The sequence below is a fragment of the Eriocheir sinensis genome, chromosome 31, assembly GCF_024679095.1.
Source record: "Eriocheir sinensis breed Jianghai 21 chromosome 31, ASM2467909v1, whole genome shotgun sequence".
Lineage (NCBI taxonomy): Eukaryota > Metazoa > Arthropoda > Malacostraca > Decapoda > Varunidae > Eriocheir > Eriocheir sinensis.
This window is the reverse complement of record NC_066539.1, coordinates 16203372-16227351: the sequence shown is the minus strand read 5'-3', so window position 1 is coordinate 16227351 and position 23980 is coordinate 16203372. Positions and strand designations below refer to the sequence as shown.

General features: G+C 44.1%; 2 protein-coding genes and 1 long non-coding RNA gene across 7 annotated transcripts in view; 2 read left to right on the top strand and 1 right to left on the bottom strand.

Moving 5' to 3' along the window:
• Positions 1 to 11819, bottom strand: part of LOC127005978 (uncharacterized) — a 41064-nt gene extending 29245 nt beyond the window's left edge. The window contains exon 1 of the long non-coding RNA XR_007758993.1: positions 11670 to 11819. This is a non-coding gene — a long non-coding RNA (uncharacterized LOC127005978). The remainder of the gene's footprint in view (positions 1 to 11669) is intronic.
• LOC127005968 (trypsin-1-like) overlaps positions 1 to 17858 on the top strand; it is a 47819-nt gene extending 29961 nt beyond the window's left edge. The window contains exons 1-3 of one of the 5 annotated variants that reach the window (XM_050875446.1): positions 9551 to 9699; positions 11118 to 11338; positions 11443 to 12022. In XM_050875446.1, coding sequence (XP_050731403.1) covers positions 9657 to 9699; positions 11118 to 11338; positions 11443 to 11964 — 786 coding nt within the window. In that variant the 5' untranslated portion in view covers positions 9551 to 9656 and the 3' untranslated portion in view covers positions 11965 to 12022. Of the gene's footprint in view, positions 1 to 9550; positions 9700 to 11117; positions 11339 to 11442; positions 12023 to 16343; positions 16474 to 16953; positions 17175 to 17278 lie in introns of those variants that run through there. The other 4 variants (XM_050875445.1, XM_050875444.1, XM_050875447.1 and 1 more) reach the window with 4 other exon arrangements.
• Positions 17859 to 22290: 4432 nt separating this feature from the next.
• LOC127005970 (trypsin-1-like) lies at positions 22291 to 23751 on the top strand. Its single transcript, XM_050875449.1, has 3 exons — positions 22291 to 22366; positions 22847 to 23067; positions 23172 to 23751. Exons 1-3 carry the CDS (start codon positions 22324 to 22326, stop codon positions 23691 to 23693), a joined length of 786 nt encoding a protein of 261 aa, XP_050731406.1. The 5' UTR covers positions 22291 to 22323; the 3' UTR covers positions 23694 to 23751.
• Positions 23752 to 23980: the final 229 nt, after the last annotated feature.

The following is a 23980-nucleotide window of genomic DNA, read 5'->3' as shown; positions in this document are numbered from 1 at the left end:
CTCGACGGAGTGGAGATGTGACACGCAAGAGGCTTAAAACGATTAAACGAAATGATTACCGAAATTACTAACAACTGCGGAGGAGTAAGAGTAAAAAACAAACATAAATATGACAAAAGTATGTGAGGACAAGAGTTAGAGATACAGCAGCAGCAGGTCAACCCTCGATGCTAGTAGTGAATTATATTATTATTATTATTATTATTATTATTATTATTATTATTATTATTATTATTATTATTATTATTATTATTATTATTATTATTATTAGCAGGATCGACATATCCTCCTTACACAACAAGCCTTCGTCATTCTTACTTGCAGCCACACCAACCCTACTTTTCATGGTAGTATCTGAAGAGTTAAGTAGAAAAAAAAGAGCACATTATCAGATCATTGAGACCAAAACTTTGTTCCTCTGTTTGACGCGAGCAAGGTCTCTCTCTCTCTCTCTCTCTCTCTCTCTCTCTCTCTCTCTCTCTCTCTCTCTCTCTCTCTCGCTCACGCTTGCTCGCTCACGCTTGCTCGCTCACGCTCTCGCTCTAGCTCGCTCGTTCTCTCTCGCTCACGCTCTTGCTCGCTCACGCTCTTGCTCTTGCTCGCTCTCGCTCGCTCTCGCTTGCTCACGCTCTTGCTCTCTCTGGCTCTCTCTTGCTCCCGCTCACTCCCGCTCGCTCTGGCTCGCTCTCGTTCTCTCTCGCTCTGGTTCTCTCACGCTCTCGCTCTCTCTCTGGTAAATTCACGTGATTTAATACCTTGTGAGATCAAGCGACGCGCGGGGCTCCTATTGCATAAACTTCATCCATCACGCACCTTTATAGCTCCTGTTGTGATCCTGCGCATCGGCCTTCATTCATCATGTCCTCCCTCTGTTCCTCCTCCACCATTTTCTTCCTCTTTACTCTCACATTACTAATCCAGCTCCCGTCCCAACCTCCTACTCAACCCGCTCTTTTCTCCTCCTCCTCTTTATTATTATTATCTTTCTCCTCCTCCTCAACCACCTCCTCCTTAACCTCTTCCTCATCCACCTTCTCCTTCGTCTTCTCCTCTTCCTCCTACTCAACCTACTCCTTCGTCTCCGCCTCAGTTTCTTCTTCCTCCTCCTACTTACTTATTTCCTCGCACTTTTAAGCACTTTTACGCATATTTTACTCCGTTATTTACGCAGAAGCCGTCTACACTTATAAATTACATCGACCTTTAATTCGTTGCAACAAGAGTAAACTGAAAGTACGCCCCAAAGTGTTTTGATCCGCTCTCCAGGCACGAAGGGACTGTCGAGCAGACCACATCACTACAGCAGGCAACCTCGTAATAAGCTAATAGGCTGTTTCTTCTCCTTTTTCTTTTCATTTCTTCTTCTTCTTCTTGCTCCTCCTCCTCTACCACCACTTAAGACTTTTTCTTCTCCGTTTTTTTCAAATCTATTTTACTCATTATTTTCTTTCCGCTTGTCCTTATCTATTTTACTACATATCGGTAATTTTCTTATTGAGCTCTCTCTCTCTCTCTCTCTCTCTCTCTCTCTCTCTCTCTCTCTCTCTCTCTCTCTCTCTCTCTCTCTCTCTCTCTCTCTCTCTCTCTCTCTCTCTCTCTCTCTCTCTCTCTCTCTCTCTCTCTCTCTCTCTCTCTCTCTCTCTGTTTGTTGTTATGCCTCTCCTATTCCATCTGTTTTAATCATTCATCCTCTCCAATTGTTTAACTTTTCACACTCATCAGTTATCCTTTCCAATCCCCCTAATGGCTTTTGCATGAAATTTACTAATATCTCTCTCTCTCTCTCTCTCTCTCTCTCTCTCTCTCTCTCTCTCTCTCTCTCTCTCTCTCTCTCTCTCTCTCTCTCTCTCTCTCTCTCTCTCTCTCTCTCTCTCTCTCTCTCTCTCTCTCTCTCTCTCTCTCTCTCACAAAAACACACACACACACATACACACACAACACACAAATGTAAAGTGTGTGTGTGTGTGTGTGTGTGTGTGTGTGTGTGTGTGTGTGTGTGTGTGTGTGTGTGTTTCACAGCAGGGTTTTTTTTATTTTTTTTAACGTCGCGGCCTATTGCGCCGGTGGGTCCTGATGGTCGGCCCAAGGCATCTTCCCGGTGGGGCCTGATGGTCGGCCCAGCCCGTTCTGGCGCAGGCGAGTGTTTTATAGTGGCGCCATCTTGTGTTGGCTCATGCTGCCCCCCGGAACTCATCTTTGAACCTCTCTTTGGAAGGGTTATCTAGAGCCCAGGTTGATGGGTGGTCTTCAGGCCAGCATGTGGGTGGTCTTAGGCCACTCGGCGGTGACTGAAAAAAATCACCAGGATTCGAACCCGCGTCCCTCCTGGAGCTCCTGAACGCGGGGCCGTCACGCTAACCATTCAGCCACCGCCTCCCGACATGAGTAAGTGCTCTTTATTGTCGATCTCTGGGTACTGCCAGGACCTCACACACCACACACCCCATCCCCCTTGCTCAAAGGGGGACAGTAACCACTCAGGGTCAACGGAAAGAATCCGGCCTGAGCGGACACGAACCGCTGCCTTGTCCAGCCGTGAAGCCTGGCAGCGCAGCGCTTTACCAGTTGCGCCACGAAGTGTGTGTGTGTGTGTGTGTGTGTGTGTGTGTGTGTGTGTGTTAAAATCATGAGACGGAAGTACAGAATGAATGAAACAAAGACACTGTGACAATGCGATAATTTCCAGTTCTTATAATTGCTACACTGTTTTTGTATTAACTTTAAAGCGTAGTTTTCGCACTCCTGACCTTATTTTGCCTTTGTTTTTGTTATATATATATATATATATATATATATATATATATATATATATATATATATATATATATATATATATATATATATATATATATATATATATATATATAGTTATATATATATATATAGTTATATAGTTATATAGTTATATATAGTTATATATAGTTATATATAGTTATATATAGTTATAAATAGTTATAAATAGTTATATATATATATATATATATATATATATATATATATATATATATATATATATATATATATATATATATATATCTCAAGTGTTGATGCAGTGTGCCGTGTCACATTGTAGGATTTATAATTGAATGTCTCTGAATAATTTTTTTGCAGTTGAAATTCTTTATATTTTTGGGGGGGTGGATTATTCGCCATCTTTTCACCCAGTTCATGACTGTGGAATCATGGTTGTGTTCGTAGCTTCAGAACCCTACAAAATCATCAAAATGCGTCAAACGTATTCATTACAATATTTTTTTTTGTTCCTTCCAAACTTTTCTTACTCTTTTTCCCTCCGTTTTTCTCCTCCTCCTCCTCGACTGCCCACCCACCAAGTCTTCTCTCGTCTCTTCCTCCTCGCAACACTGGCGCTTCCTATAATAAATATTAGAAATCAATAGAGAGCCCATTTGTTCTGAAATATGGCGTAATTTGAATGCGGAGAAGGTTTGGGGCCTGATGGTGCAATATAAGACACCGTATTGGGCGGGGCGTCTGACTATTACTCAAGCCTCTCAGGAAAAGTTTAAGTGCACTCGCTTTCTAAACACATCTTGCATAGAGGCGAAGGTATAAGGTATGCACTCTCTCAACTCTTTTTTGTGCGTTTTTTTTTTTTTTAACGTTCCGCCTATGGCACCGATAGGCTTTCTCGGTGGGGTCTGATGATCGACCCCAGCCCATTGTGGTGCAGACAAGTGTTTGTAGTGGCGCCATCTTGCTGGCTCATGCTGTCCCCCGGAGCTCATCTTTGATCCACTTTTTAGAGAAAGAATCTAGAGTCCGGGTTGATAGGTGGTCTTCAGGATAGCATGTGGGTAGTCTTAGGCCACAGTGTGGTGACTGAAAAATCCCAGATTGTGGCGACGGGCGGAACGCGAAACCGGGTCTTCCTGGACGCCCCGCCGGCACGCTAACCAGAGTTCTAAGGACAGGTGAGTCTCTAAAATGTACAGGTATATGTGGTGAGGTTTTCCGGTCTTAAGACGAGTGATGGATCGCTGTGTCTTGCGGAAATGATCCATCCGTCACATTTCTTCAATATTGTGAGCTTCCGGATGACTGTGTTCCGTGGAGTCGACACCTGAGGTACGTGACAGCCAGCAGCCAGGTGTGTGTGTGTGTGTGTGTGTGTGTGTGTGTGTGTGTGTGTGTGTGTGTGTGTGTGTGTGTGTGTGTGTGTGTGTGTGTGTGTGTGTGTGTGTGTGTGTGTGTGTGTGTGTGTGTGTGTGTGTGTGTGTGTGTGTGTGTGTGTGTGTGTGTGTGTGGTGTGTGGTGTGTGTGTATGTGTGTGTGTGTGTGTGTGCTTACCAACCACCAGCACCACTGCCACCTTCACCATAATTATCAGCATTTCCTGCATCCCTTCAATGGGCACATTTGGGGGTTCTGACTCAAGTAAAGACAGCGATACTACGATGCAAATCCATCACGCAGGAAAACTTGCCAGTCACCCATTCATTTTTTCCATCCAACAAAGACACATAAAACTGACAGATTTCAATGAGCCCAGAACAAGTTCGCGGGACATTTGAAAACCCTAAATTTTGTTCCGAGGACAGAAGAGCTTATAAAAGGATATGAAATGGACGCGCAGAAGCCGAAAATTGGTGGAAGGAAAGCGAATCCCTACGCGTATCAACCACGTTTGCTCGGAAGTTACCCACAGCCGTTACAAGACCCCGTTTGAGACGCGGTTTTGGTTCACGACGGAGTTGCGATACATGTCCTGTTCGCGCGTCTGTACCCGGCTTTAGATTCGCAGAAAACACAGCCTTACTAAATAAGTCTGATAATAATCGAGGAACTTCCTGCTATTCCCCCGGAAGAAAAAGGTGCACAATCAGTATATCCTGCCAGTCCTAACAAACTGATCAAAAACTTGGCCCCTCATAAAAATAATTAAGAGAGAAAGATGAGAAGTGCAATAATAAAAATGAAGGGAAAATTCCCAGGTATAACATGGAGGCAGGAAGCGAGCAACACGTTATTAGAATTAGAAATCAATCACTCTTAAGAATGAGACGTACTCGGGCAGGACGTAACATGTGTAGAACTGATAACACACTGACAACAAAAGTAACAGAGTGGCAACCCAGAATTTGTAGAAGGCAGGGCTGACAGAGGACCAGGTGGAGAATGAATTTTAAACATTTGCCTGAACAGTATGCGCTACCCCAAAACAACAGATAAAGGTGGGAAACGATGGAAAACGTCTTTGTCCTGCAGTGGATGAGTAATATCAAAGGATGATGTTGGTGATGATATTGTATATGGAATGTGTTTTTTTGGGGGGTAATCAAGAGGTTTCCATGAAAAGTACAGCATACATGACATTGATTTTGTACAAAGATATGAGCTGGGTCAAGCGTATATGCAAGTGTCGAGGTAATTATATCTTTCATGTATTTCACCAGCCACATCTTTCCTCCTCTACCATGTGTTCTTTCCAATCCACGTCATCTGTTCTGGCTTAAGACCTTACATTTGCCACTCCACCCCTTCCAGCATCTTTTTTTTCCGAACCATTACCTCTACGTCCTTCAGGCTATACGCTACCTTTTCCAGTCCATTTATTTTGTTTTCCAGCCTACAAAAACCCTTTCCATACCATTACCTAAACTCTCAGAATTTTTTTTTCTCTTCTTTTTTGCATCCGCACTTTGTTCCCCAATACAGCCACCCTGTCACAGGTGAGACTTATTCAGATTTATACTTGCCGACGATCATTTTACATTAGCAAAAGTAAAATATTCATTGCAATATACATGATCACATTTGTTGGGCTTACCTCTATAACCAAAGTTCATGAAAATTGCGATAGGAAACAGAATCATCACTTTACATATACAAAAAGACGCAAAATATGACGCAGCTCTCTTTACCAGGTGTCTTCCCTCACACTGGATCCTCCTTTCTGGCAAGATAAGACATCACAAGCACCTCTCAGCTCCTCGTGGAAGCCCCGGTGCTTATCTCTCCCTGCGAAAGAGCAAGTCTGTCCCAGTATCTTCAGAGACTCAGCAGCCGGAAAGAGCCATTAGCAAGTGGTTGAAATCCCCGTATGTTTTGGCGCTCCGCCACCGTGCTCTGCGCCGCAACGCCCCTGCAGGATTTAGAGGGGATGCTACCCCCTCTTTTTTCTCCCTAAGTCCTGAAGGGTGCTAGAATGCTATACGGATTATAATCAGAAGACATTTGGACAAACGTAATTATTAATTAAAAGATTGGAATATATTTAAGGAAAAATATATCTAACGTGGACATTTTATTTGATACCTAGGTTATTAATCTTTCAAATAAATAAATGAAAAAATATATGTACTCATTTGGATATATATATGTGTGTGTGTGTGTGTGTGTGTGTGTGTGTGTGTGTGTGTGTGTGTGTGTGTGTGTTATTAAAAATTCTGCCGTAATGACAGTTAACCCATTCTTTATTTACCTTTTCCTATCTTTTCACTACTTGCTTTATGTGAGGTTCCGCCGGATAAAGAAGTTGCCCTAGACTAAATTCTTCTAAACGCGACGCGTTTCGCTCGACATCGAGCATCTTCAGGCTAAAATTATTTAAATGAGCTAATAAGAGTTGAAAAAGTATAAAAATGCAAAATATAAAAGATCTAAAAGAGAGGCAATAGCTGGTGGTCAGCATCGAGAGAAGTTTTAGCTTGATGGTGGCCAGAAAGTCGCTGAGACATGTAGGCGGCCGTGGGCTGAGGAGAGGTGTAGCACCGACTATGGTGCCATCTATCGGAAAGGGAATGCTGTTGTGAGGAGTGTATGGGATGACTATGGAATGTTAATTGAGTTTCAATGTCCTAGGTGAGCCTGTTGTTTGACTGTTTATTGCTGGTCTGTTTTGCTTAATTATTAAGGCTTCTAATATTTGTAGTTTATTATAATGTTTCTTTTCTTAGGATTTTTTTATTGTTGCGTGTTGTGACTGGTGGCAAAATGGGTCTTGGGGCCTCCTGATGCCATGTGCATCGTCATACGACGAGACAAGTGACAAAATTCTCAACAATTCTAAACTCCTAAGAAGCAGATTATTACAGTATACAAATATTAGAAGTCTTCATAATAAAGAACAGCCAAAAATAAACAAAACAACATGCTATTTGGATTACGTAATGAATACAATGAGATAACTACCGGAAGAACCAGCTGTCATCAAAGGGGAATCCAGTCTCTCTCTCTCTCTCTCTCTCTCTCTCTCTCTCTCTCTCTCTCTCTCTCTCTCTCTCTCTCTCTCTCTCTCTCTCTCTCTCTCTCTCTCTCTCTCTCTCGCACCTGGTTCACTCCTTACAAAGGGTATTATTAGGTGGATGCGAGGGTGTCAGGAGGTGCCGCTTACTTCACATAGACAACTTTGATCTTTACTAAAATCCGCCCGGTTTGCTGGCACTCAAGCTGATTTTTCTCTTTTCTTTAGGTTTCTTCGGTGTTCTCTTTTTCTCTCTGCGTTCTAGCCCCTCTATCTTCTCCTTCGTCCTAAAGATGGTAGTGAGCAGGACATTTACTGTAGCCTTGGAATAGAAAATGGGAGCGCCGATTACGAAATGAGTGGTGAAAAATTCGATAGCGTACAATGTGTTCAGGACATGGTATCAAAATCCCGTCAACTCGAAACTGAATCGAGGTCTATCACCTGCTTGGTCCTTGAACGCCTCCCCCGGCTATATGAACATGTGGCATGCTACACGGACGTCGACCCTGATTAATGGGTTCTTTCAGTAAAAAAAAGTCATGAGTGAAGGAGGGCATGAGGGCGCCCACAAATATCATGTAGACAACAAGTCGATGGATACTCCAGGATGGCTGAATAATGCGGGGTACTTGGTGAAGGGGTATGGCAACAGCGCCTGCATGGGGACTTGCTCGGTGGAACCCCAAGGGTATGGAATCGTCGGCTGAACGAGGCAACGCTCCAAGGTGTATGTCGTTATTGATTGATTGACTGATCATATCAAAAATACTAGTGGGATAAAATACTAAAGCTAGTTTAGTTATAACTTAGAAGTTTCATGTAATTCTAGCATCGAATACAAATTCGATCATAGATGTGTTCACGACTAAAGGCTGATTCACACTACACGAATGAGGTCGGGGTCGCTTACTAATACCAGATCCAGCAGATTGTTTTCTCTTGTTGGTTGAGTTACAACTTGAGTGAGGAACGAATCCTCCACCATTTCGAAATATAAGCCTGTTACCCTCTTGATCTCCAGTCAATTGTCCCCAGTCAATGTTAGGGCAATTAAAGTCCCCAATTATTATTGCTTCTTTACTTTGTGTTAAAGAGTGAAGCTCTTCGTACAGGGCAGTGTCGTCTGCTGCCTGTTGTTTTGGAGGCCTGTATACGGTCGCAAGTGTTAGTTTCTTATTATTCGCAGTTATTTCCACATACACGGAGTCGTAATTCTCTGCGTCCTGTTTGTCTATTTTTATGGCAAGGAGCGTATTTTTTATGTAGCAAATTACTCCTCCTCCTTTCTTGTGCATTCGATTTTTTTGGAACCTTTCGTACCCGGGAAATGACAGTTCAGATACTAGATGTGCAGAGTTGGCCCAAGTCTCTGTGATGACATGATCTTATAAAAGTTATTATTAGCCTTATATTTTAATATGCTTAATATATATATATATATATATATATATATATATATATATATATATATATATATATATATATATATATATATATATATATATATATATATATATATATATATATATATATATATATATATATATTAATAAAGACGCGGCGGGCGGCATGGAAAATTACGCTATTATGTAGGGAACACCTTACAATGCTAGGCTACATACATCTTACAAGGATTATATCAATAGCCTTATAGTGAGTTAGTGTGTGTGTGTGTGTGTGTGTGTGTGTGTGTGTGTGTGTGTGTGTGTGTAAATATATAAATAAATAAATAAGTAAATAAATAAATATATGAAATAAAAAAAATAATAAAGCATGACCCATGCTGCGTGCGACACCATCGTTGGTACCGTTAGTACCGGTACCAGTACCGGAGTGTGCCGGCCCTTTCTCTCTGAGTACTTACTTTCTACATAAAAAAATCAGTATATAGGTATTATGAAAAGACTCATTATCTAATAACACTAACAGCAGATATTAGCAAAGTTCTGGCACCAACTTTTTCTATCTATTATACATACTGACAGCATATATGGTACCGTATTACTGGTACTGGAGTTTTCAGGACCGGTATTACCTGTACTCAAACTAACGGTACCTACATATTACTTGCCAGTTTTCGCCAGCTGACTGAATTGTTCTGAAATCTGTGTCTTCACTTCTGTTCGCGACTGCACTTGCTGGTGTAGTCTGAATACACATGCTGGTGCCGGTCAGTTACGGCCCTGTTCAGGTACGGTCACGCGCCGTAAACGTGCTGGTGTAGTGTGAATCGGCCTTAACTTTTTGAAGAAGCAGATTATTTTTTTTTTGTTCTAATGATTGCCATTCAGTCACTATTATCATTGTCATTCATCAATAAAATAAAAAATCAAACAACTATCTCGCATCTGCATCTTCCCAGTTATGAAGGCCGCGATAACGGCTACAAAAAACATTAGTCCCCTATAAAAGACGGCGACGCCGGCAGAACGTGTCACCAGAGTCAGCCATGAAGACCCTCGTCCTGTGCCTGCTCCTTGCCGGGGCCCTCGGTAAGTAGATCTCCTCTCTTCGTCACTTGGTCAATAATTACCCAATGAATCAACCACTCAATCACTCATAAACACAACCACTAATGCACTCGCTCAGCCATTCAGCAGCTTTACCACACTGAAGATGTCTTCTGAATCTCCTGCACTCACTCGCCCAATCATTCAGCAACATTATCACGCTGATAATGTCCTATATCTAAGTTGAATTATTGCACCATATCTCACGTTTAGAAACATGATAAACTTTCGGATCTCAATGCCCTGATCAAAGATATTAAAGCAATATTTAACTTTACAAACGAATCATGACCAGTATTTCTTATGCATACACAAACAACACGGGCCTACATCTCCATCTATTAATCCCAAAACTTGGGGGTGAAGTCAGGGTTATATAGAAGCACCTGGTGAATTTTGTAATTAGCTCCACGCTATTTAAACCTATTAAATATCACCAACGCTGACGACTCCACTCTGCATTATTCAACTTCTTTCAACAGAAGACCCTCTCAACAGGAATTAAAAGACTACAGTCTGGAGGCTGCAGAACGCTTAACCTCAGAATTTGCTATTATTTCCGATTGGGGTAAGAGGAACCTTGTGTCCTTCAATGCCTCAAAAACCCAATTTCTCCACCTATCAACTCGACACAATCTTCCAAACACTTATCCCCTATTCTTCGACAACACTCAGCTGTCACCTTCTTCAACACTAAATATTATCGGTCTATCCTTAGCTAAAAATCTGAACTGGAAACTTCACATCTCCTCTCTTACTAAATCAGCTTCCTCGAGGTTGAGCGTTCTGTCTCGTCTCGCCAGTTCTTCTCCCCTGCACAGACACTTTTCATATATAAGGGTCTTCTCCGCCCTCGTATGGAGTATGCATCTCACGTGTGGGGGGGTTTCATTCAGTCAGCTCTTCTATAGACAGTCTAAGGCTCTTCGTCTCGTCAGCTCTCTCCCTCTTACTGACAGCCTTCTACCTCTTAAATTTCGCCGCCATGTTGCCTCTATTTCTATCTTCTATTGATATTTTCATGCTGACTGTTATTCTGAGCTTGCTAACTGCGATCCTCCCCCACTCCAGCGGCCCCGTTGCACACGACTTTCTACTCATCTTATATCCCTTATGCAGGAGTTAACCAGCATCTCCATTCTTTCATCTCTTCACTGCCAAAGTCTGGAACAGCCTTCCTTCGTGTGTATTTCCTCCTGCCTATGACTTAACCTCTTTCAAGAAGAGTGTATCAAGACACTTCTCCATCCGAAATTGACCTCTCTTTTTGCCACTCTATACTAATCGTTATATGAGAGCAACAATTAGCGGGCTTTTTTTTTTTTTTTTTTTTTTTACATCTTCTTTCTGTTAACCTTGAATTGCTCTCTGTTCTGTAAAAAAAAAACTTACTCCAACAGCCGCCCCCTCCCGTAAGCCCGCCTTCCGTCGGGGTCTCAACAAGATCGTCGGGGGACAGGATGCCTCGCCAGGCCAGTTTCCCTACCAGCTAAGCTTCCAAGACATTTCCTTCTCTTCTCCCTTCCACTTCTGCGGCGCTTCCATCTACAACGAGAACTGGGGCGTGTGTGCCGGTCATTGCGTCCAGGGAGAGGACTTCAACAACCCTGACTACCTTCAGGTGAATACTTATCCACACAATAATGAAGTTAAAAAAAAAACTATTTTGCCGCCAGCCATCCTCTTTGTATCTCATACTCTCATTCCGACATTATTTCGTTGCAGGTTGTTGCTGGCGAGCGAGATTTGGACGTTGATGAGGGTAACGAGCAGGCGATTGTTCTGTCCAAGATCATCCAGCACGAAGATTACAACGGGTTCACCATCAGTAACGACATTTCCCTTCTCCAACTGTCCTCCCCTCTGACCTTCAACAGCTTTGTTGGATCTGTCGGTCTGCAGAGTGTAAAGGAGTACATTGGAGACTGCGTTGTGTCCGGCTGGGGTACAACCTCGGAGGGAGGCAGCACTCCCTCTGTCCTTCAGTATGTCGATGTCCCCGCTGTCAGTGACGCTGACTGTCGCGCCGCTTACGGAGAAAACGACATCGATGACTCCATGATCTGCGCTGGACTACCCCAGGGAGGAGTGGACGCCTGCCAGGGTGACTCTGGTGGACCTATGGTGTGTGGCGGCCTCCTGACCGGCATCGTGTCCTGGGGCTATGGTTGTGCCCGCCCTGACTACCCCGGCGTGTACGCTGAGGTGGCCTACTTCAAGGACTGGGTCGAAGCTAATGTTTCGTAAAATCCATTTTTAGCTCTAGCTGGTGTGCTGCCAGACACAATAAAGGCGTCACAGAGAACTTTGCTTTCAGTATTCCTAATTATGATGGTGTTTCGATATGTCTAGTGTATACCGATGGCATAATCACACACACACACACACACACACACACACACACACACACACACACACACACACACACACACACACACACACACACACACAAACATACACACTAACACAAACAAACAAACGAACAGACCAACACACACAAAAACATAAAAATCAAATAAAAAATAAACAAACCAGCACACACACAAACACACAAACACACACACACACACACACACACACACACACACACACGGCGGTGGCCGAACTGGTAGCGTACTGGGCCCACATTTACCGCGTGATGGACGACGCGGGTTCGAATCCCCACGCTACCACTCGGATTTTTCAGTCACCGCCGAGTGGCTTAAAACTACCCACATGCTGTCCTGAAGACCACCCATCAACCCGGACTCTAGAGGAAGCCGTCCAAGCGAATCAAGAATGAGTTCCGGGGGGCAGCATGAGCCAATGCAGGATGGCGCCACTATAAACACTCGCCTGCGCCAGAACGGGCTGGGCCGACCATCAGGCCCCACCTGGAAGAAGCCTTGGGCCGACCATCAGGCCCCACCAGGAAGATGCCTACCGGCGCAACAGGCAGCGACGTAAAACACACACACACACACACACACACACACACACACACACACACACACACACACACACACACTAACACAAACAAACAAACGAACAGACCAATCAGCTATCAGAAGTGGAAAGGTGCTTTTGAATCTTCCGATTAAGGATTGATTCAAAAGCTTTATATAGACAAGAAAGTAAAACTATAGGACGGTAGTTTGAGGGATTGGAACGGTCACCCTTTTTAGGCATAGGCTGTATGAAGGCGTACTTCCAGCAGGAAGGAAAGGTAGATGTTGACAGGCAGAGGCAAAGGAGTTTGACCAGGCAGGGTATCAGCACTGAAGCACAATTTTTAAGGACAATAGGAGGCACTCCATCAGGTCCATAAGCCTTCTGAGGATTGAGGCTAGAGAGGGCATAGAAAACATCATTCTTAATATGCCCAGAATCGTCCAGAGTGGAGTTTTTAGAGAAAGTTTGAGAGAAGAGTTCAGCGTTAGAGATAGATGAGACGGCGGTGCTGCCGTCAGGACTAAGGAGAGAAGGGAAAAATGAAGAATTGAAGTAGGAGGAGATGTTTTTGGCTAGGTGCCAGAAGTCCCGGAAAAAAAATTAAAAAACAAGGTTTTGGCATTTTCTATTAATGAAGGAGTTTTTGGTAAGTCGGAGAATAGATTTAGCACGTTTCCGGGCAGAAATGAAAAGATCATGGTTAGCAGAAGTGCAAAAGCTCTTGTACTTATTGTGTGTTGCCTTTCTATCTTTGATTGTACGAAAACAAACATGATTGAACCAAGGCATTTTAGCATGAAGAACAAAAAAAATGCGTTCAATTTATGCCTCCATTTCATAGACAATCACCTCTGTGATGCGCTGGGCACACACAGAGGGGTCTGTCTCCTGGAATCAGTAATCATTCAACGGGAAATCGGAAAAGTACATCCTCAGGTCGTCCCACCGAGCTGAAGCAAAATGCCAGAAGCATCGCCTCTTCGGCGGGTCCAGAGGGTGTACAGGAGCGATAGGACAGGATACAGAAATAAGGTTGTGATCGGAGGAGCCCAACGGAGAGAACAGTTTGACAAAGTAGAAGGGTTAGAGGTAAAAAAGAGGTCTAGTATGTTGAGCCTGTCTCCAAGACGGTCGGGAATACGTGTAGGATGCTGAACCAATTGCTCTAGATCGTTGAGGAGAGCAAAGTTGTAGGCTTGTTCACCAGACTGGTCAGTGAAAGAGGATGAAAGCCAAAGCTGGTGGTGAACATTGAAATCTCCTAGGATGGAGATTTCAGCGAGGGGAGAGTGGGTCAAGATGTGCTCCACTTTAGAGTTTAAGTAGTCAAAGAGTTTTACATAGTTAGTAGAGTTAGGTGAGAGATAAACAGCACAGATTTATTTAGTAATAGACTGACAACGAAGTCTTAGCCAGATGGTGGAAAATTCTGAAGAGTCAAGGTCGTGGGCACGAGAGTAAGTGATGTCGTTGCGCACGAAGGCGCAACATCCAGCTTCGGATTAAAATTTAGGATAGAGATAGTAGGAGGGAACAGAGTAGAGATTGCTGTCAGTAGCCTCAGAAACCTGTGTTTCGGTGAGGAAGGTGAGGTTTAGAGGAGGAGAGATGGTGTTCCACAGAATGAAAATTAGAACGAAGACCGCGAATGTTGCAGAAATTGATGAGAAAGAGGTTCGAGGAGTCATCAAGACACCTTTCAAGTCGGCAGCCAGAAGGGAAGTCCTCCCTGGGGGAGTTAATTCTGACCCCCCCTCCCCCCAGGCGGGGACTCCGAGGCAGAGCGAAGGTAATTGTGCCATTTTGAATTTTAAATTTTGGGAAAAGGTGTGTATGTTGTGCGAATGTAATGTGGTGTGGAAAGAGAAAGGATCTGTCTTCAGAGAGCATGCTGAACTACTCTCTGGTGTTGATGAGACAATAGGGAAACGGATAGTGAGGACAAGAGAAGGGTCTTTGGAGGGCTTCAGCACCCTCCTCACTTCCCGTATATACCTCACCGGGAGTAGCTTACGCCCGTTTCGGTAGGTGTCTTCCTACCTACTCCAGTGGACAAAGGCGATGAAAAAATTATGGCGAATATGTCTCGAGACATTGTTACAGCTGAGAGCCACTACTGCTATCGTAGGCATACTAAAAAGACAAGTCCCAAGACCAACTCTGAAACTAGTGTTGATTTGATTGCATTTCATCCTGACCTTAACCTAGGGGGTGGTACTGTTTTGCAAAAATGTATTTTATGGAGATTTGCCCCTCAGAAATATGGACATGTCCTTCTGAGTGGGAATGTGGGAATTTTTTATCAGTTGAACAAATAAGCAACCTGTACACAATCCAGACTAAACACATCAAGAAACATATTCTCAAGCTCTATGGAAATTTCATGAATTTGTATCAAACAAGAAAACAGAGACAGAATGATAAGTTTGTCAAAAGGGCAGAGGCATTCAGCAGTCAAGCCCTCGAGGTGTTGCATGTATTTCTCCATGATCCTGCAGTACTGAAAAGGCTGGAACTTAAACATGGAGTGAAAATGACTAACATGGAGTGGGACTTTTTAAAAGATCAGAGAGGCCAAAGAAAAATGTACTGTGAAGATTTTGTTGATCAAAAGTGGATGAAAACTATGGAACGCAGACGCAGGGATATGCAGGCTCTTGACAGAATGAGAGAAGACGCCGAGAGAGAGAAATAGACCTCAGCAGTCCAGTTACATCATTCCAAGCCAGTGCGGAGTCAGAAGCAGATAATCAAAGTATGAATACTGATGATGGCGAAACTTTCTGTTCCTGTGATGAAAGTGAGAGCACAAGTGATGAAGGATCCATACATGCCCAGGCTCGAGTCATTCAGTCAGTTTCAAGAAGCGTCGTCTGTCTTCCACAGCTAGAATAACCAAGCAAAATGATGATCTGTCCACAAAATATCAGCACATTCGTTAGAGCATCAGAAAGGTCAGACCAGAGTTTTGTGAGACTGTTGACAAGCTCAAAAGCTGTTATCATATGTCTGAAGCACAGGCTACCGCAGCTGTGATCACAGTTGGAAATTCCATGTTCGGCAGAAACTGGAGAGTACATGATGAGCCATATGTCATCGATATTTACACACTGCCTGACTTCAAGAGTGTCCGAGTGGCTGGGAAAAGCATTGAGGTCCTGGCACTTGATGAGATTGTAAAATAAATAATGACCTGGGATAAACAAGTTGTTGCGACCTATTCTGATGATGGCTCAAAGAAGCAAGGTACAGGTTACTTTATTCAAGGCATCACTGTGAATGGTAGGTGTAGGTTATTGCCAACGATGAGGATGGCTGAATACTGCGGGTTACTTGGTAAGGGGGTATGGAAAAAAACGCCTCCATGGGGACTTGCTCGGTGGCACACCAAGGGTATGGAATCGTCGGCTGAACGAGGCAACGCTCCAAGGTGTATGTCGTTATTGATTGATTGACTAATCATATCAAAAATATCACTGGGATAATATACTAAAGCTAGTTTACTTATAACTTAGATGTTTCATGTTAATATTTCTAGCATCCAATACAAATTCGATCATAGATGTGTTCACAACTAACTTTTTGAAAAAGCAGATTATTTTTTTTTAATGATTGTCATTCATTCACTATTATGATTGTCATTTATCAGTAAAAAAAAAAACTTCGAACACTATCACGCATCTGCATCTTTCCAGTTATGAAGGCCGCGATAACGGCTACAAAAAACAATAGTCCCCTATAAGAGACGGCGACGCCGGCAGAACGTGTCACCAGAGTCAACCATGAAGACCCTCGTCCTGTGCCTGCTCCTTGCCGGGGCCCTCGGTAAGTAGATCTCCTCTCCTCGTCACGTGGTCAATAATCACCCAATGAATCAACCACTCAATCACTCATAAACACAACCACTAATTCACTCGCTCACCCATTCAGCAGCTTTACCACACTGACGATGTCTTCTGCATCTCCTGCACTCACTCGCCCAATCATTCAGCAACATTATCACGCTGATAATGTCCTATATCTAAGTTGAATTATTGCACCATATCTCACGTTTAGAAACATGATAAACTTTCGGATCTCAATGCCCTGATCAAAGATATTAAAGCAATATTTAACTTTACAACAAATCATGACTAGTATTTCTTGTGTATACACAAACAACACGGGTCTACATCTCAATCTATTAATCCCAAAACTTGGGGGTGAAGTCAGGGTTATATAGAAGCATCTGGTGGGATTTTGTAATTAGCTCCACGCTATTTAAACCTATTAAATATCATCAACTTTTCAAACTTACTCCAACAGCCGCCCCCTCCCGTAAGCCCACTTTCCGTCGGGGTCTCAACAAGATCGTCGGTGGACAGGATGCCTCGCCAGGACAGTTTCCCTACCAGCTAAGCTTCCAAGACATTTCCTTCGGATTTCAATTCCACTTCTGCGGCGCTTCCATCTACAACGAGAACTGGGGCGTGTGTGCCGGTCATTGCGTCCAGGGAGAGGACTTCAACAACCCTGACTACCTTCAGGTGAATACTTATCCACACAATAATGAAGTTAAAAAAAAAACTATTTTGCCGCCAGCCATCCTCTTTGTATCTCATACTCTCATTCTGACATTATTTCGTTGCAGGTTGTTGCTGGCGAGCAAGATTTGGACGTTGATGAGGGTAACGAGCAGGCGATTGTTCTGTCCAAGATCATCCAGCACGAAGATTACAACGGGTTCACCATCAGTAACGACATTTCCCTTCTCCAACTGTCCTCCCCTCTGACCTTCAACAGCTTTGTTGGATCTGTCGGTCTGCAGAGTGTAAAGGAGTACATTGGAGACTGCGTTGTGTCCGGCTGGGGTACAACCTCGGAGGGAGGCAGCACTCCCTCTGTCCTTCAGTATGTCGATGTCCCCACTGTCAGTGACGCTGACTGTCGCGCCGCTTACGGAGAAAACGACATCGATGACTCCATGATCTGCGCTGGACTACCCCAGGGAGGAGTGGACGCCTGCCAGGGTGACTCTGGTGGACCTATGGTGTGTGGCGGCCTCCTGACCGGCATCGTGTCCTGGGGCTATGGTTGTGCCCGCCCTGACTACCCCGGCGTGTACGCTGAGGTGGCCTACTTCAAGGACTGGGTCGAAGCTAATGTTTCGTAAAATCCATTTTTAGCTCTAGCTGGTGTGCTGCCAGACACAATAAACGCGTCACAGAGAACTTTGCTTTCAGTATTCCTAATTATGATGGTGTTTCGATATGTCTAGTGTATACCGATGGCATAATCACAGCACACACACACACACACACACACACACACACACACACACACACACACACACACACACACACACACACACACACACACACACAAACATACACACAAACACTAACACAAACAAACAAACGAACAGACCAACACACACAAAAACATAAAAATCAAATAAAAAATAAACAAACCAGCACACACACACACACACACACACACACACACACACACACACACACACACACACACACACACACACACACACAACACAAACACAAACACACACACACACACACACACACACACACGGCGGTGGCCGAACTGGTAGCGTACTGGGCCCACATTTACCGCGTGATGGACGACGCGGGTTCGAATCCCCACGCTACCACTCGGATTTTTCAGTCACCGCCGAGTGGCTTAAAACTACCCACATGCTGTCCTGAAGACCACCCATCAACCCGGACTCTAGAGGAAGCCGTCCAAGCGAATCAATAATGAGTTCCGGGGGGCAGCATGAGCCAATGCAGGATGGCGCCACTATAAACACTCGCCTGCGCCAGAACGGGCTGGGCCGACCATCAGGCCCCACCTGGAAGAAGCCTTGGGCCGACCATCAGGCCCCACCAGGAAGATGCCTACCGGCGCAACAGGCAGCGACGTAAAACACACACACACACACACACACACACACACACACACACACACACTAACACAAACAAACAAACGAACAGACCAATCAGCTATCAGAAGTGGAAAGGTGCTTTTGAATCTTCCGATTAAGGATTGATTCAAAAGCTTTATATAGACAAGAAAGTAAAACTATAGGACGGTAGTTTGAGGGATTGGAACGGTCACCCTTTTTAGGCATAGGCTGTATGAAGGCGTACTTCCAGCAGGAAGGAAAGGTAGATGTTGACAGGCAGAGGCAAAGGAGTTTGACCAGGCAGGGTATCAGCACTGAAGCACAATTTTTAAGGACAATAGGAGGCACTCCATCAGGTCCATAAGCCTTCTGAGGATTGAGGCTAGAGAGGGCATAGAAAACATCATTCTTAATATGCCCAGAATCGTCCAGAGTGGAGTTTTTAGAGAAAGTTTGAGAGAAGAGTTCAGCGTTAGAGATAGATGAGACGGCGGTGCTGCCGTCAGGACTAAGGAGAGAAGGGAAAAATGAAGAATTGAAGTAGGAGGAGATGTTTTTGGCTAGGTGCCAGAAGTCCCGGGAAAAATTAAAAAAACAAGGTTTTGGCATTTTCTATTAATGAAGGAGTTTTTGGTAAGTCGGAGAATAGATTTAGCACGTTTCCGGGCAGAAATGAAAAGATCATGGTTAGCAGAAGTGCAAAAGCTCTTGTACCTATTGTGAGCTGCCTCTCTATCTTTAATAGCACGAGAACAAACATGATTGAACCAAGGCTTTTTAGCATGAGGAGTAGAGAAAATACGTGGAATGTATGCCTCCATTCCAAAGACAATCACCTCTGTAATGCGCTGGGCACACACAGAGGAGTCGCTCCTGGAACCAGAAGTCATTCCACGGGAAATGGAAAAGTACATCCTCAGGTCGTCCCACCGAGCTGAAGCAAAATGCCAGAAGCATCGCCTCTTCGGCGGGTCCAGAGGGTGTACAGGAGCGATAGGACAGGATACAGAAATAAGGTTGTGATCGGAGGAGCCCAACGGAGAGAACAGTTTGACAAAGTAGAAGGGTTAGAGGTAAAAAAGAGGTCTAGTATGTTGAGCCTGTCTCCAAGACGGTCGGGAATACGTGTAGGATGCTGAACCAATTGCTCTAGATCGTTGAGGAGAGCAAAGTTGTAGGCTTGTTCACCAGACTGGTCAGTGAAAGAGGATGAAAGCCAAAGCTGGTGGTGAACATTGAAATCTCCTAGGATGGAGATTTCAGCGAGGGGAGAGTGGGTCAAGATGTGCTCCACTTTAGAGTTTAAGTAGTCAAAGAGTTTTACATAGTTAGTAGAGTTAGGTGAGAGATAAACAGCACAGATTTATTTAGTAATAGACTGACAACGAAGTCTTAGCCAGATGGTGGAAAATTCTGAAGAGTCAAGGTCGTGGGCACGAGAGTAAGTGATGTCGTTGCGCACGAAGGCGCAACATCCAGCTTCGGATTAAAATTTAGGATAGAGATAGTAGGAGGGAACAGAGTAGAGATTCCTGTCAGTAGCCTCAGAAACCTGTGTTTCGGTGAGGAAGAGAAGGTGAGGTTTAGAGGAGGAGAGATGGTGTTCCACAGAATGAAAATTAGAACGAAGACCGCGAATGTTGCAGAAATTGATGAGAAAGAGGTTCGAGGAGTCATCAAGACACCTTTCAAGTCGGCAGCCAGAAGGGAAGTCCTCCCTGGGGGAGTTAATTCTGACCCCCCCTCCCCCCAGGCGGGGACTCCGAGGCAGAGCGAAGGTAATTGTGCCATTTTGAATTTTAAATTTTGGGAAAAGGTGTGTATGTTGTGCGAATGTAATGTGGTGTGGAAAGAGAAAGGATCTGTCTTCAGAGAGCATGCTGAACTACTCTCTGGTGTTGATGAGACAATAGGGAAACGGATAGTGAGGACAAGAGAAGGGTCTTTGGAGGGCTTCAGCACCCTCCTCACTTCCCGTATATACCTCACCGGGAGTAGCTTACGCCCGTTTCGGTAGGTGTCTTCCTACCTACTCCAGTGGACAAAGGCGATGAAAAAATTATGGCGAATATGTCTCGAGACATTGTTACAGCTGAGAGCCACTACTGCTATCGTAGGCATACTAAAAAGACAAGTCCCAAGACCAACTCTGAAACTAGTGTTGATTTGATTGCATTTCATCCTGACCTTAACCTAGGGGGTGGTACTGTTTTGCAAAAATGTATTTTATGGAGATTTGCCCCTCAGAAATATGGACATGTCCTTCTGAGTGGGAATGTGGGAATTTTTTATCAGTTGAACAAATAAGCAACCTGTACACAATCCAGACTAAACACATCAAGAAACATATTCTCAAGCTCTATGGAAATTTCATGAATTTGTATCAAACAAGAAAACAGAGACAGAATGATAAGTTTGTCAAAAGGGCAGAGGCATTCAGCAGTCAAGCCCTCGAGGTGTTGCATGTATTTCTCCATGATCCTGCAGTACTGAAAAGGCTGGAACTTAAACATGGAGTGAAAATGACTAACATGGAGTGGGACTTTTTAAAAGATCAGAGAGGCCAAAGAAAAATGTACTGTGAAGATTTTGTTGATCAAAAGTGGATGAAAACTATGGAACGCAGACGCAGGGATATGCAGGCTCTTGACAGAATGAGAGAAGACGCCGAGAGAGAGAAATAGACCTCAGCAGTCCAGTTACATCATTCCAAGCCAGTGCGGAGTCAGAAGCAGATAATCAAAGTATGAATACTGATGATGGCGAAACTTTCTGTTCCTGTGATGAAAGTGAGAGCACAAGTGATGAAGGATCCATACATGCCCAGGCTCGGAGTCATTCAGTCAGTTTCAAGAAGCGTCGTCTGTCTTCCACAGCTAGAATAACCAAGCAAAATGATGATCTGTCCACAAAATATCAGCACATTCGTTAGAGCATCAGAAAGGTCAGACCAGAGTTTTGTGAGACTGTTGACAAGCTCAAAAGCTGTTATCATATGTCTGAAGCACAGGCTACCGCAGCTGTGATCACAGTTGGAAATTCCATGTTCGGCAGAAACTGGAGAGTACATGATGAGCCATATGTCATCGATATTTACACACTGCCTGACTTCAAGAGTGTCCGAGTGGCTGGGAAAAGCATTGAGGTCCTGGCACTTGATGAGATTGTAAAATAAATAATGACCTGGGATAAACAAGTTGTTGCGACCTATTCTGATGATGGCTCAAAGAAGCAAGGTACAGGTTACTTTATTCAAGGCATCACTGTGAATGGTAGGTGTAGGTTATTGCCAACGATGAGGATGGCTGAATACTGCGGGTTACTTGGTAAGGGGGTATGGAAAAAAACGCCTGCATGGGGACTTGCTCGGTGGCACACCAAGGGTATGGAATCGTCGGCTGAACGAGGCAACGCTCCAAGGTGTATGTCGTTATTGATTGATTGACTAATCATATCAAAAATATCACTGGGATAATATACTAAAGCTAGTTTACTTATAACTTAGATGTTTCATGTTAATATTTCTAGCATCCAATACAAATTCGATCATAGATGTGTTCACAACTAACTTTTTGAAAAAGCAGATTATTTTTTTTTTAATGATTGTCATTCATTCACTATTATGATTGTCATTTATCAGTAAAAAAAAAAACTTCGAACACTATCACGCATCTGCATCTTTCCAGTTATGAAGGCCGCGATAACGGCTACAAAAAACAATAGTCCCCTATAAGAGACGGCGACGCCGGCAGAACGTGTCACCAGAGTCAACCATGAAGACCCTCGTCCTGTGCCTGCTCCTTGCCGGGGCCCTCGGTAAGTAGATCTCCTCTCCTCGTCACGTGGTCAATAATCACCCAATGAATCAACCACTCAATCACTCATAAACACAACCACTAATTCACTCGCTCACCCATTCAGCAGCTTTACCACACTGACGATGTCTTCTGCATCTCCTGCACTCACTCGCCCAATCATTCAGCAACATTATCACGCTGATAATGTCCTATATCTAAGTTGAATTATTGCACCATATCTCACGTTTAGAAACATGATAAACTTTCGGATCTCAATGCCCTGATCAAAGATATTAAAGCAATATTTAACTTTACAACAAATCATGACTAGTATTTCTTGTGTATACACAAACAACACGAGTCTACATCTCAATCTATTAATCCCAAAACTTGGGGGTGAAGTCAGGGTTATATAGAAGCATCTGGTGGGATTTTGTAATTAGCTCCACGCTATTTAAACCTATTAAATATCATCAACTTTTCAAACTTACTCCAACAGCCGCCCCCTCCCGTAAGCCCACTTTCCGTCGGGGTCTCAACAAGATCGTCGGTGGACAGGATGCCTCGCCAGGACAGTTTCCCTACCAGCTAAGCTTCCAAGACATTTCCTTCGGATTTCAATTCCACTTCTGCGGCGCTTCCATCTACAACGAGAACTGGGGCGTGTGTGCCGGTCATTGCGTCCAGGGAGAGGACTTCAACAACCCTGACTACCTTCAGGTGAATACTTATCCACACAATAATGAAGTTAAAAAAAAAACTATTTTGCCGCCAGCCATCCTCTTTGTATCTCATTCTCTCATTCTGACATTATTTCGTTGCAGGTTGTTGCTGGCGAGCAAGATTTGGACGCTGATGAGGGTAACGAGCAGGCGATTGTTCTGTCCAAGATCATCCAGCACGAAGATTACAACGGGTTCACCATCAGTAACGACATTTCCCTTCTCCAACTGTCCTCCCCTCTGACCTTCAACAGCTTTGTTGGATCTGTCGGTCTGCAGAGTGTAAAGGAGTACATTGGAGACTGCGTTGTGTCCGGCTGGGGTACAACCTCGGAGGGAGGCAGCACTCCCTCTGTCCTTCAGTATGTCGATGTCCCCACTGTCAGTGACGCTGACTGTCGCGCCGCTTACGGAGAAAACGACATCGATGACTCCATGATCTGCGCTGGACTACCCCAGGGAGGAGTGGACGCCTGCCAGGGTGACTCTGGTGGACCTATGGTGTGTGGCGGCCTCCTGACCGGCATCGTGTCCTGGGGCTATGGTTGTGCCCGCCCTGACTACCCCGGCGTGTACGCTGAGGTGGCCTACTTCAAGGACTGGGTCGAAGCTAATGTTTCGTAAAATCCATTTTTAGCTCTAGCTGGTGTGCTGCCAGACACAATAAACGCGTCACAGAGAACTTTGCTTTCAGTATTCCTAATTATGATGGTGTTTCGATATGTCTAGTGTATACCGATGGCATAATCACAAAGTACACACACACACACACACACACACACACACACACACACACACACACACACACACACACACACACACACACACACACACACACACACAAACATACACACAAACACTAACACAAACAAACAAACGAACAGACCAACACACACAAAAACATAAAAATC